The sequence below is a fragment of the Ovis canadensis genome, chromosome 16, assembly GCF_042477335.2.
Source record: "Ovis canadensis isolate MfBH-ARS-UI-01 breed Bighorn chromosome 16, ARS-UI_OviCan_v2, whole genome shotgun sequence".
Lineage (NCBI taxonomy): Eukaryota > Metazoa > Chordata > Mammalia > Artiodactyla > Bovidae > Ovis > Ovis canadensis.
In genome coordinates, this window is record NC_091260.1 from 23,334,593 (window position 1) to 23,349,194 (window position 14,602).

The following is a 14,602-nucleotide window of genomic DNA, read 5'->3' on the forward strand; positions in this document are numbered from 1 at the left end:
TGTGATTAAAAATACAGTATTTACGTGAAATTTTAAGCAGAAATTTCATTCTTACCTAATATTTGAAATAGCACACTCTTCTTGAACTTCTTTGGGAAACAGTAACCTTTGACTATTATCGCCACTGAGACTGTCAGAGATTATAAATATTAGAGGACACCGACCAATCTGCACATACTTCCTAAAAGCACAAAAGATAGCAAGCAAGGCTGAAATTTAAGCCTCCTGTCATTTAATTTGGAGTTTTAGAAGACTTCACTGAAACTCACCTCAGAACTTCATGTAAAGTATGAGAATCCCGATAAAACTGGTTAGGTAAGTCCTACCAAAAACAAAGGATAAACACTAGCTCAGTTTTATTCCCATGTAAATTTATTTTCAGACTTATATTTACCAAAATGGGGAAAAATGTTATGTATTCAATGTACTATAATCAGAAGTTCTGCAGAAATTAAACATCAACTAGCTGAAAACTAGCTGATTCCCTAAATAGTAATAAGCGTCTAGGGAACTTTCAGATCAAATTTCTTCAGGTTACTACAAGTTATAATATTCTAAGACATCATTTTCCAAATATTTTTTTTGCCTTTCTACATTTAGGCCATTAAATTTTTAAAGTTCACTAACCTATAATATATATACACATGCAACCTATAGTTACTCTATCCAGGTTTAATGCAAGAAACTTTAGGTTTATTCTATTACACAAAGACTTTATATTTTACCACTACTAGTACCATGGACAGAGCTAATGTCACAATCACATAAGCTATATCTTGCGATTGTCTATTCAATAGTTACAGCAGAATTTCAAAAGTTATCCTTACTTCAACTAGAATTATCTTCTTATCAGTTCTCAGATCATCTCCAAGCATTTGTAGTTGGTTATATTTTGTTGCTCTTAGTAGAAACTCTTTAAAAACTGCTATCTGAGACTGGTAGGGAAATATATGGAAGCTTGATTCTGAAAAGAAACATACTTAACACTTATTTTCCACAAACTATGTATATATCAATATTACATATATGTACATAACATCGGAGAAGGCCAATGGCAACCCACTCCACTACTCTTGCCTGGAAAATCCCATGGACGGAGGAGCCTGGTAGGCTGCAGTCCATGGGGTGGCTAGGAGTCAGACGCGACAAGTGATTTTCACTTTCATGCACTGGAGAAGGAAATGGCAACCCACTCCAGTGTTCTTGCCTGGAGAATCCCAGGGACGGGGGAGCCTGGTGGGCTGCCGTCTATGGGGTTGCACAGAGTCGGACACGACTGAAGTGACTTAGCAGCAGCACTACATAACATACATGAATATTACTAAATATATTTACATACACATAAAGATAATGTAGCACACAATACTGTAGACTGTTTTTTAATTTAAAACTGTTCAAATTTAAAACAGAATATTCATTTCAAAAGACAAACTCATTATGAAAACAGTATAATGCTTCTGTACCAAGAAATGTAATATGGAGTTAACTTGATTTCAGAACACAGCTGTTAGTATAAAAATCATTAAAGTGGCACAAATATTTATGACTTTGTCTACACAATGAAGACTCTTCCAGTAAGTGTGTGATCATAAATAAGCTATTTTCAATAATAGTAAGTTTTACCTTAATAAGTTTTAATGACAAAAAAAGAATGATTGATTAGTAAACTTATTAGGACTACAAGAAGTAATATTTTATACAGAAGATCGTAAATAAAGACTTTCCAGATTGTCAAAAGTCACATTACTACTAGAAAGTAGTAAAAATTCCAGGAGTAGCAGCAAAAGGGTGTGCATATACACAGATGTTATAGAAGAACCTAAAAATAGAATTTTAAAGAATACCCCACATTAAAATACTAATTGTCCTTCTACAGAAACCCTTGCACTTCAAAATGGCCTAGGTGATTTGTATATGCCTAGCCTAGTTACTCTAAAGCAGAAATAAGAAAGCTATGCAAGTTAAAAATGATCATGCTGGAGTTTATGAGCATATATGTGAAGTTATATTACATTATATTACATTACACACGGCCTTCCCTGGTGGCTTAGATGGTGAAGAATCTGCCTGCAGTGCAGGAGACCTGGGTTCGATCCCTAGGTCAGGAAGATCCCCTGGAGGAGAGCATGGCAACCCACTCCAGTATTCTTATCTGGAGAATCCCCATGGACAGAGGAGCCTGGCGGGCTACAGTCCATGGGGTTTTACTGAGTCAGACATGACTGGGCAACTGAGCACCACCTCTTTTATTGGAGGGACCCTTTCCTTCCTTCTCCTAAAGTTATTTCTCTCTGAACCTAAATGCACCCATAAAGTTTCATGTGATTGCTTCTCTGACTGTGAAGCAGCTGGTAGTGGGCAGATGCCGATCAAGTACAGGAGCAGCAATACATACCTTCCTCTCAAAAACATACCCAGTAGGGTCTGAGGGGCTTGTTTCAAATCTTCTGTAAACATAGACTTTCCCACTATTTCCACTACCTTCACAACAAACCTTACCAGGATTCAATATCTCCTTGAAATCATCTTTTTGGAATTCTGGTAAAACTGGATTAATCCACTCTTGTACTTGAATACCATGCTCCTTTGCTAGGATTTTTATAGTTGTTGTTTTTCCACATCCAGGAGGTCCTGTTATTAATAAAATAGATCCACCCTAAAACCAAATATAAACATCAATAAAAAAATCAAAATCATTGGAATGTTAGAATATTGTTTTAATACTCTTCTTAAATATTATCTCTAGAAATATTTAGTCATAAAAGCAGACTTAACTGCACAATGTTAGCTGGAATAAACCAGCTATAGATAAAAGAATCTTATTTCCTGGACTTCTAAGCACAGCTTCTGATAATTTCTCATTCTTTTCTTGGGGGTAGGGGGACTTCATGTTTTCTTAATATCTTTATAAAAATTTTTTTAATTAGAGGACAATTGCTTGACAATATTCTGTTGGCTTCTGCCATATGTTAACATCAATTAGCTATAGGTATACATATGCCATAGGTATACATATGCGCCCTCCCTATTGCATCTCCCAGAGCCTTCTATCCTTCTAGGTTGTCTCAGAGCACTGGATTTGAACTCCTTGTGCCGTACAGCAAATTTCCACTGGCTATCTAATTTTACATATGGTACTGTTTATATGTCAATACTATTCTCTCAGTTAGTCCCACACTCTTCTTCCCCCACTGTGCTCACAAGCCTGTTCTCTGTTTGCATCTCCACCGCTGTCCCTCAGATACGTTCATCAGTACCATCTTTCTAGATCCTATAAATATGCACTAACATATGGTATTTTTCTCTGACTTACTTCCCTGTGTGTAATAGGCTCTAGTTCATTCACTTCATTAGAACAGGAATGACTCAAATGCATCCGTTCTTACGGCTGAGTAATAGTCCACTATGCATAGGAACCGCAGCTTCTTTACGCATTCATCTGTCAATGGCCACCTGGGCCGCTTCCATGTCACAGCTATTGCAAATAGTGCTGTGATCAACAATGGGGTACATGTGTCTTTTCCAATTATGGTTTTCTCAGGGTGGGCTGCCGTCTATGGGGTCACACAGAGTCGGACACGACTGAAGTGACTTAGCAGCAGCAGCAGGGTATATGCCTAGTAGTGGGATTGTTGGGTCATATGGTAGTTTATATGATCATAAAATCATATGGTCATACGGGAGAGTTGGACACAACTGAGCAACTGAACAATGGTAGTTTTATTCCTAATTTTTTAAGAAATTTCCATACTGTCCTAAATAGTGACTGTATCCTCAATTCTTGCACTATGCTCCTCCCAAGGACTATTCAGCAGCCAAATTAAAACACCTTCAGCTAGATTAAAGAGGTCATGTCTGACACAAGTATTTTTAAGAGGTTACCTGAACTCAGAATATTCAATCTTAATATCAACCTCTCTTTGGATTATATAGTTCAATATTATACAAGTATAATATTCTTATGGAATGACCTCAGTTTGGATATCAGATTTTTTAAGAAATGTATACTAAGAAATGTATTTACCAGAGACAGGACTCTGAAGACAGACTAAAGGTTATAGGTCCCAGTAACATTCCCTCACAGATTGAAAAAAAAAAAGTTTAAAAATTTAAAACTGAGAAATTATCAGGGGAAGATATCTTACATGTAACAGTGGGCTGTAATCCTTGCTTGCTTGTTTACCTTTATTAACTATGATAAATAAGGGCATTGTACCCAGAGAAGAGCCAGTTACACTATTCATTTCAATTCTATTTTTTTTTTTTGCCATGCCATGCAGCTTATTGAATTTTAGTTTCCCCACTAGTGACTGAACCTGGACACTGGCAGTGAAAACACTAAGTCTTAACTTAGTGGACCACCAGGGGATTCCCCTGTTCAACTTTTTAAAATGAAAGACCTTATGAGTTATAGTTCTACAGGCCATGAGTTTAATGTAAATGATGTAATAATACATATTAAATAAGGTATCTTGAGGACTTCCCTGGCGGTCAAGTGGATAAGACTCTGTGTATCCACTGCAGGGGGATGGATGCTAATTGGATCCCTGGGCAGGAAACTAAGATCCCGCATGCCAAAAAATAAGTAAATAAATAAAATTTTCCAGTGGTCATGTATGGATGTGAGAGTTGGACTATAAAGAAAGCTGAGCGCCAAGAATTGATGCTTTTGAACTGTGGTGTTAGAGAAGACTCCTGAGAGTCCCTTGGACTGCAAGGAGATCTAACCAGTCCATCCTAAAAGAGATCAGTCCTGGGTGTTCATTGAAAGGACTGATGCTGAAGCTGAAACTCCAATACTTTGGTCACCTGATGCGAAAAGCTGACTCACTGGGAAAGACCCTGATGCTGGGAAAGATTGAGGGCAGAAGGAGAAGGGGACGACAGAGGATGAGATGGTTGGAAGGCATCACCAATTCAATGGACATGAGTTTGAGTAAACTCCGGGAGCTGGTGATGGACAGGGAGGCCTGGCGTGCTGCAGTCCACGGGGTCGCAAAGAGTCGGACATGACTGAGCGACTGAACTGAACTGAAATAAATAAACAAGGTATCTTTACACAGAAACATATAAAACAAGGTTATGTATCGATGGAGAAGTGATGAAAATGTGACCAGAGCAATATTAGGTTTTTCGTTTTCTTTCAACATTAGGTTTTGAAGGAACCAATCTTGCATTTCCCATAGGAACAATGGTTCAGGACTCGCTAATTCTTTGCTTGTAGCGACTTTAACGTAACATAACTAATGCAATTAATGAGAACTGATTACTTCTAAGGAAACTACTTCTTTTCAAAAGAAGAGAAAGCTCAAACACAGGCAGCCCTGCATTTTTCTTATGGAACAAAGTTGCATATGTTTTGACACATGATACAGCCACACATCAGGTTTTGCTTCTAGCAACAGAATTGGGAGCTAGTCTCCCATCAGAATGCTAAATACTTTTTTAATCCCCCCAATGCCTACACTGTAATAGATTTACTATATTTTGAAGGAAGGAAGTCGGCCTCCAAAATTAAACTCAGCGAATAAACAACTTTTTAGCTTTTCCATAGAGAAATCTAGAAATTATCCAGGATTTTAAAAATAAAAATGTCTTATAATTACTGACATTGAAAGTTTTGTATAATAAAGAGTATATGGCTGGTTAAAGTACAACTTCTTAGAGGGAAGAAGCTTTTCAAACTGTAGAGGAAATACTTTCGCTAATACCTATATACATGCACACATACCTAAGTCATCCTACTGGTAAAACAATAACAATAACACTTGTGCAGGTTTAAGACACAATAATGTTTATACTTAAAAAAAAAAAAAAGGACTGATAAGTGATAAAACACAGTGGTCACTGAAAAATAAAGACTATTTAGTTGAGATGACCATACCACACAATGAGAAAGCTTTCTGAGAAAGTGCCCAAGAATTGGTACTCGGAGAAACAAGAGATTTCTATGAGCCAGCAGAGGAATACCAATGCTGAAAATGAAGATTCATTTTGAGTACACTTTCTTAACTCTACACCAAAGGTTAGATCGACAAACCAGACAGAAAGAATCTTGATTCAAAAAAGGACCTGTTTACCACTGGAGGTAATTAAAACACCAACTCTTCATCTCCAAGTAATTTATCCTGTCTTTCCAGCTGGAAATGTATTTAAAGGTATTAATAACTAAGCAAACCCAGTTAGTGATGAGGAAATCTATTTTTACAGAAAAATGCCAGCTAACAATTATAGAAATAACAATAATAGAAGTAGAAAATTCACCATTTCACAATCTTAACAAAATTACTAATCAGACAAGGACTGAAAATGGACACTAAATCTCTTAGGTGAAAGACTGTCAGAAAATCCTATATGCTGCCAAAGCATCTTCCAACAGATTATGTGCCAAATGCAAAAGGAAGTTACAATGAAGAGTTTTGACTATCACCTCCTTAATCTACCGATCAAATTTAAGTTCAAACAGCAGGATAACAAGACCCTGGTCTCTTCAATAAGTCAGTGTCAGGGAGAGAAACAGAAGGTGAAGGAACTGTTCTAGATTTTAAAGCCCTAAGAGATATAATAATCAAATGTAATGGATGGTCCTTGATCATGCACTGGTTGTAACAAACCAGATATAAAAGACATTTTGAGGACAACTGTAAAAATGTGAATATGAATGGATCACTAGATCCTATCAGGGAATTAAATGTCAAATGTTTACATTTTATGTGAAAATACTCATGGGGGAAAATGATGGCTATATTACAGGTTTGTGAATATTCATTTACTATTCTATTTTTCTTTATGTTTGCAGAATCTCAAAATTTTAAAAGTTTAAAAAGAAAGAGAGAAAGAATATTCTAGCTTGGGAGTCAAGGGCAATTATGGAATTAGGAAGTGAAAGAAAAAACATTTTACTGGGTAAAATAAATGATGATTAATTTAGGTTACATTTAGTAAAAACTAGAATGTAACTTGCCTACTTGCTTCAGTGTGAGATGATCTGATATGCTAAATATATTAGCACCCAAATGGTTTACTATGCTTTATACATAAGAAGGAAAAAGAGATAAAAGGAGAAAACTCAAAGTCTCCTGAGTCTTTTAATGAGGCAGAAGTAGTAAGGTCAGACAGCTTTCTACCACAGGTGAGATGGACTCATGAATACAAAGTCAACATGAAAGTTTTTAACTTCCTACAGCCAACTATAAGGCAGAGAAACATCTGAGGTCAAGTATTGCTAAACATTTCTTGGGGTTTCCCTGGTGGCTCAGTGGTAAAGAATCCACCTGCCAATGCAGGAGGCACAGATTCGATCCCTGAGTTGGGAAGATCCCATGTGCTTCAGAGAAACCAAGCCCAGGCACCACTACAACCGAGCTTGTGCTCTATCTACAACCCAGGAGCCACAACTATGCAGTCTGAAGCCCACACGCCCTACACATAGCCTGTGTCCTGCAACAAGAGCAGGCACTGCAATGAGAAGCCCTCTCACCGCACCTAGAGAGCAGCCCCGGTCGCTGCAACTAGAGAAACGCCCACACAGCCACAAAGACTCAGCACGGCCTCCCAAAACACTAATAAACAAAGAAACAAAAATAAATAAATAAAAACTGCTTAAAAAAAAAACAAAAACATTTTTTATTTGGTTACCTGTTTTGGCTGCCTTTCTAAGACTTCAGCTTTTAACCAGGTTTCAACTTCTTCAATTTTCTTTTTATGCACAGCAAGTTCATGCTAAAATTTTCAAGTTTAAAATAAAAACACTTTAACTCAAAAATTTTTGATACATTGCACAGATTATTCTACACATTTTTAATGAAAAAATTAGCAAATGAGTAACATAATAAAAAAGTCTTTTTGATTATACTTAACTCTTTATATTCATATGGAAAAATTCTATTGTTAAACTGACCACAACATATGAATATCTGAAGCACATCTGAAATTATAAAATAAAATCCTGAAATACATTTTAGTAAGGTAATAAATAGGAAGGGACTTTACATTTTGCAAAAAATTAAATAGATTAAGTCATTGTTAGGGGTTGATTAAATTAAACTAAATCAAAGGGTTAAATTAAGTCAAGACAAATAACCAATGGTATTATCTTCAGAATAACTGTTGGGAAAATTCGAGACTAGAAATACAGAAAAACTTAGAAGTTATTATTTTTTCTAATTAATTTAGGCAAAAAGGTTTTTATGAATAATAACAAAAATGCACATCCCTCTCCTTCCTGAAACTAAATTATGAAGACTTCTTTGTATGCTAATTATTACCTGAGTTTCAGGTTTGTATTTATCCACCCATGGTTCATTTTCTGACAGATACTCTTTTGAATTGTCTAGACCACAGATCTGTTTAGAGGAAGATAGGTTTCCTCCTTTGCTAGCTGGATTTCTGCTACTTTCTAATGTGGAAGGCACCTTTTTTCTTCTAAGACTTGCGTTATTCACACTTAATGATGTGGCAGTAATAGTAGAAATGCTTGTAGTCTCTGAAAAACCATCAAATGATGGGTGTACCCAGTTTGTTACCTGAAAAAAAGAAACCATATAAATAAACACTGTTATATTTTTTGCATCTATTCCCAATGTAACTAAACTACTCTATTAAAAACATTCTTGTATTAGCAACATTGACAATAAATCTCACAAATTAGTTCCTTAAATAAAACTAACTCTATGTATGTTACTTTTCTACTTCACAGTAAGTATAAAGGCATGCTTATCTACTTGACCATGACAGGGATAAATGCCATATAAATGAATACAGAGTAAAAACAATTATTTTTATAAATAATAATCTTTCCAGGGTAAAGATCAGTGGCTTCCCTGGTAGCTCAGACAGTAAAGAATCTGCCTGCAATGCAGGAGACCCAGGTTCAATCCCTGCGCTGGAAGAACCCTGGAGAAGGAAATGGCAATCTACTTCAGTATTTTTGCCTAGTGAATCCCACGGACAGAGAAGCCTGGTGGCTACAGTCCATGGGGTTGCAAAGAGCTGGATACAACTGAGTGACTTTCACTTTCAGGGTAAAGATGAGGCTGATTCTTTTAAAACTCATGTGTAGCCTTGAAACACAAATATTAAAATCACCTATCAAAAAAGAAATAAAACAGAATAAAGAAAAGGGCAACCATGTAGAGCAGTAAGGAAAGTAACACTTCTGCCTTGACCAGATTAATACATTCACAAACTAAGAACCATTTCATGCATTGAAATAATCCCTATCAACCTTAAGATTTGTGAGGATAAGGTCTAAGAATACCGATGCTATGGATAATCTGTATTTGTGACTTGATTATATTTTTCTTCAGCTCATGAAGCAACTAATACGTTTCTGAAAGGAAATCAGGCTTTCCAGAGAGGATGATCTGTCAGATTTGTTCAGGAAAAAGAATACTAGTTTAACAGAGCAGGGAAGTCAGTGAGTTCTACTTCACGGTCCTCTGGTCTATAGAAACTCCTGACCTCTCTATTTCCCTCCACCATTTCCTTTTCTTTAAAATCCTTCATAATGATACAAGAGGTGGCAAGAATACACAGAACTGTACAAAAAAGATCTTCACAACCCAGATAATCACGATGGTGTCATCACTCACCTAGAGCCAGATATCCTGGAATGTGAAGTCAAGTGGGCCTTAGAAAGCATCACTATGAACAAAGCTAGTGGAGGTGATGGAATTACAGTTGAGCTATTTCAAATCCTGAAAGATGATGCTGTGAAAGTGCTGCACTCAATATGCCAGCAAATTTGGAAAACTCAGCAGTGGCCACAGGACTGGAAAAGGTCAGTTTTCATTCTAATCCCAAAGAAAGGCAATGCCAAAGAATGCTCAAACTACTGCACAATTGCACTCATCTCACACACTAGTAAAGTAATGCTCAAAATTCTCTAAGCCAGGCTTCAGCAATATGTGAACCATGAACTTCCAGGTGTTCAAGCTGGTTTTAGAAAACGCAGAGGAACCAGAGATCAAATTGCCAACATCCACTGGATCATGGAAAAAGTAAGAGAGTTCCAGAAAAACATCTATTTCTGTTTTATTGACTATGCCAAAGCCTTTGATTGTGTGGATCACAATAAACTGTGGAAAATTCTTTAAGAGATGGGAATATCAGACCAACCTGACCTGCCTCTTGAGAAACCTATATGCAGGTCAGGAAGCAACAGTTAGAACTGGACACGGAACAACTGACTGGTTCCAAATAGGAAAAGGAGTACGTCAAGGCTGTATATTGTCATCCTGCTTATTTAACTTATATGCAGAGTACATCCTGAGAAATGCTGGGCTGGAAGAAGCACAAGCTGGAATCAAGATTGCCGGGAGAAATATCAATAACCTCAGATATGCAGATGACACCACCCCTATGGCAGAAAGTGAAGAGGAACTAAAAAGCCTCTTGATGAAAGTGAAAAGGGAGAATGAAAAAGTTGGCTTAAAGCTCATCATTCAGAAAACGAAGATCATGGCATCCGGTCCCATCACTTCATGGGAAACAGATGGGGAAACAGTGGAAACAGAATCAGACTTTATTTTGGGGGGCTCCAAAATCACTGCAGATGGTGACTGCAGCCATGAAATTAAAAGACACTTACTCCTTGGAAGGAAAGTTATGACCAACCTGGATAGCATATGGAAAAGCAGAGACATTACTTTGCCAACAAAGGTCTGTCTAGTCAAGGCTATGGTTTTTCCAGTGGTCATGTATGGATGTGAGAGTTGGACTGTGAAGAAAGCTGAGCGCCAAAGAATTGATGCTTTTGAACTGTGGTGTTGGAGAAGACTCTTGAGGGTCCCTTGGACTGCAAGGAGATCCAACCAGTCCATTCTAAAGGAGATCAACCCTAGGATTTCTTTAGAGGGAATGATGCTAAAGCTGAAACTCCAGTACTTTGGCCACCTCATGAGAAGAGTTGACTCACTGGAAAAGACTCTGATGCTGGGAGGGATTGGGGGCAGGAGGAGAAGGGGATGACAGAGGATGAGATGCCTGGATGGCATCATTGACTCGATGGACGTGAGTCTGAGTGAACTCTGGGAGTTGGAGATGGACAGGGAGGCCTGGCGTTCCTCGATTCTTGGGGTCGCAGAGTCGGACACGACTGAGCGACTGAACTGAACTGAAGGATACAGAGAGAAAAATGTAAAAACAAAATGTTTTAACCTAAAAATATTTAGGAGTATTAAAAATTCTCCCACGTTGTAGGCAGACGCTTTACCGTCTGAGCCACCAGGGAAGTCTTTTTAATTATTAAAAAATATTTAATAATTTTAATTTTAAACGTGAACTTTTTCTTAACATTCCAACAGTATAAATCTAGAAAAATCTAGTTCAGTGCCTGACTTTTGGAATTCCCTGCCTGGCTAACAAGGGGGAACCAAGATATATTTTCCTTGAAGAATGCTCACTCACAGTTGTGAACCATTTACTACACAATGCTTCTTGCTGGGAAGGAAAGAAAAAAAACAGAGATTGGCACTGCAAGCAGGCTCAGGAGAAGGAAGTTAGAGCTTACAGGTATTTTATGAATGCAAAATCACAATTCATTCCTCTTATAAAGGCAGAGGTTAGGATCATGATCAGCAGAGGGTAAAGGAAGGAATACCTCTGGGGAAAACAATTTCAGTCATAGCTACTCCTCTCATTTCCTCCTCTTTAAAAGGCTGTCACTGGTACTATAATTTTGGCCCTTTTCCTTTATAAAAATAGGGTACATGAAAATATGAGTAGTAGTAAAACTCTTAATAGTAATTCTGATCTAGCAACTTCAATGTGCATGTTACTCATACATTTTGAAGTTTTATTTCTTACATAAATGTGAATTTAACTTCCTCAAAAAAAAAAAAGAAGAAAGAGAAACAGCAAAGTTAAATAATTTACTTACAGTCAGAGGACAATCAGATCCACCACTAGGAAAATGGATAACTTCCAGTACACTGTCTGACACCCATCCCACCCACCCAACAGCTTCACTGAGAACTGGTACACTGAACCACATAATTTCTAAGAGGTGGGGCTTTTCAAGTTATAATACCGTATACAACATATTTCTTTCCCTTCGATTGCTCTTTCATTCCCAATGTTCATCACAGCACTGTTTACAATAGCTAGGACATGGAAGCAACCTAGATGTCCATCGGCAGATGAATGGATAAGAAAGCTCTGGTACATATACACAATAGAATATTACTCAGCTATTAAAAGGAATACATTTGAATTCGTTCTAATGAGGTGGATGAAACTGGAGCCTATTACACAGAGTGAAGTAAGTCAGAAAGAAAAACACCAATACAGTATATTAATGCATATATATGGATTTTAGAAAGATGGTAATGATGACCCTATATGTGAGACAGCAAAAGAGACACAGATATAAAGAACAGACTTTTGGATTCTGTGGGAGAAGGTGAGGGTGGGATGATCTGAGAGAAGAGCACTGAAATATGTATATTACCATATGTGAAATAGATCACCAGTCCAAGTTTAACGTGTGAAACAGGGCACTCAAAGCTGGTGTATTGGGACAACCCCGGGGGATGGGATGGGGAGGGAGGTGGGAGTGGAGCTCAGGATGGGGGACACAGGTACACCCATGGCTGATTCATGTCAATGTATGGCAAAAACCACTACAATATTGTAAAGTAATTAGCCTCCAATTAAAATAAATAAATTTTAAAAAAATTAAGTTTGTGTTTTCAGTGCACAGTTGTTTCACAATTTATTATTAAAGTCTTTAAATCACTAATTATAATAAATACAGGGCACCATTACTTTGATTGCAGTAACAAGTCATTAGGAACATATTCAAAAATTCATAACTCCTTTTGGGCAACTATCACATGGCCGTTTTAGTGTATCATACCTTTGTGGAAGATACCTTTGGTCTAAAAAAAGTTTTTGACATTATAAACTTCAGTAGTTCCCATCCGTAGTATACAACCTGTAGTACATTAAAGTATAATTCACCTAGGGGCAAAAAAAAAAACCTCAAATTCAGAAAATTGTAAAACAGAAGTACAGTAATATATATTGCTAAAATCAACAACATAATAAAGGCTCAAGAGCTAGTGAAAGAGAATACAGTAAATATACATGCAGTAAGAAATCAAAATGGTAAAGTGAATTTTATTTTTAATGACTATAACTAATTATCTACAGAGATACATTTTTTACATGAACTCGGTAATGCATTAGATAACAGAGAAAAATCAGACATTTGTGTACTTCTGCTTTGTTGTTAAGAAAAATTAAACAATTCTCTTTGTGCAGTTTTTATACTGAAAATTAAAATTTTCCACACTTCAGGGCTTCCCTGGTAGTCCAGTGGTTAAGAACTGTGCCCTGCAATGGAGGGCACATCAGTTCCATTCTGGGTCTGGAAAGATCCCCCATACCAGAGCAACTAAGTCCCTGAACTGCAACTACTGAGCTCACACACTCTTAAAGGAGGGGAGTACCCAACAAGAAGTTCACACACTGCCACCAGAGCGTAGCTCCTACTCACCGCAACTAGAGAAAGCCTGCATGCAGCAAGGAAGACCCAGGGCAGCCAAAAATAAATAAAATAGATCAATTTTTTCCCCACACTTTAAATTTCAAAAATTTTCCCCAAATTTCAAATAACCAAAAAAGCAGCTTACAATGAGTTCAGACTTATCACTGACTTTAGACAAGGCTTGATATTTTACTGTAAAGTTTTTCTGTAACTGTTCTTTTTTGAACACGTCATCAAGACATTTTTTTGGCAACACTCTTCTGAATTTCATAGTTCGTCAATGTTTATATAAACTGGCGAACTCAGCAATTTTAAGTTTGCCAGAAGGAAAGTTTTTTAAAGTCTAAAAACCTGTAAACTGAGCTTTATAGTTTGGAAACACACGTAATTAATGTGTAAACACTTCCACACACTAGAAAGCAAATCATACACTCACAAATTTTTCACGACTGGGAACGTCTCTGCTCTGCAGTTTCAAAGAGGTAGACAGGTGGAAAAAGCACCTCTTTGAGTGAACATAGTTGGCAGGTCGAAATAAGAGAGATAGACTTGTTCTGGTCAGAATTCTAGTTGCTCTTTGAAAACAAGGCTGACAGTTACCTCCTTTAAAAAGTAGGCAACTGTCCTTGAGGATACCAGGTTCCTGAAATGAGATGTCAGCGGCAGAAGAGACCTTGAAGAGTATTTCTAGCACACCCACCACCACCCTACACACTGCACTGGAGATAACTAAGCTGAAATATTTGTCCAAGGTCAGGCTGCTAGTCAGGCAAGAGTCCAGACGAGCTCCCGTGCCTCTGCTCCAGGCCAGCGCTCAGCACCCCCACCCTCTCACCCCCAGATGGGATGGGCAGTTCGGGAGGAGGAGCCACGAGAGGCCGGGAGGCGTGAAGGCAGACAGGGATTCGCGTCTCGAGGACATATATACACCACAGCCGCAGCAACGACAGCCTTACTTTCGGGTAGCTGCATCCCCTCGCGGGCCGAGGGGAGCGGTGGAGCCCAGGCTCTGCTCCTGGGGGAAGGCAAGCCACCCAGCCCTGCCTGAGCTCAGCGCGGAAGCCTCTCAGAGGCCCCGCCCCTCGGGGACCTTCCAGATCTGTCGGCGCT

General features: G+C 37.9%; 1 protein-coding gene across 4 annotated transcripts in view; it reads right to left on the bottom strand.

Moving 5' to 3' along the window:
• RAD17 (RAD17 checkpoint clamp loader component) overlaps positions 1–14,599 on the bottom strand; it is a 35,582-nt gene extending 20,983 nt beyond the window's left edge. Inside the window, exons 1-9 of one of the 4 annotated variants that reach the window (XM_069556233.1) lie at positions 14,449–14,569; positions 14,093–14,135; positions 12,860–12,963; positions 8,268–8,525; positions 7,639–7,722; positions 2,500–2,656; positions 828–964; positions 270–322; positions 56–181 (exon numbers count right to left, since the gene is read on the bottom strand). In XM_069556233.1, the coding sequence (XP_069412334.1) occupies positions 56–181; positions 270–322; positions 828–964; positions 2,500–2,656; positions 7,639–7,722; positions 8,268–8,525; positions 12,860–12,901 (857 nt within the window). In that variant the 5' untranslated portion in view covers positions 12,902–12,963; positions 14,093–14,135; positions 14,449–14,569. Of the gene's footprint in view, positions 1–55; positions 182–269; positions 323–827; positions 965–2,499; positions 2,657–7,638; positions 7,723–8,267; positions 8,526–12,859; positions 12,964–13,928; positions 14,332–14,448 lie in introns of those variants that run through there. The other 3 variants (XM_069556231.1, XM_069556230.1, XM_069556232.1) reach the window with 3 other exon arrangements.
• Between the last annotated feature and the right edge of the window lie 3 nt (positions 14,600–14,602).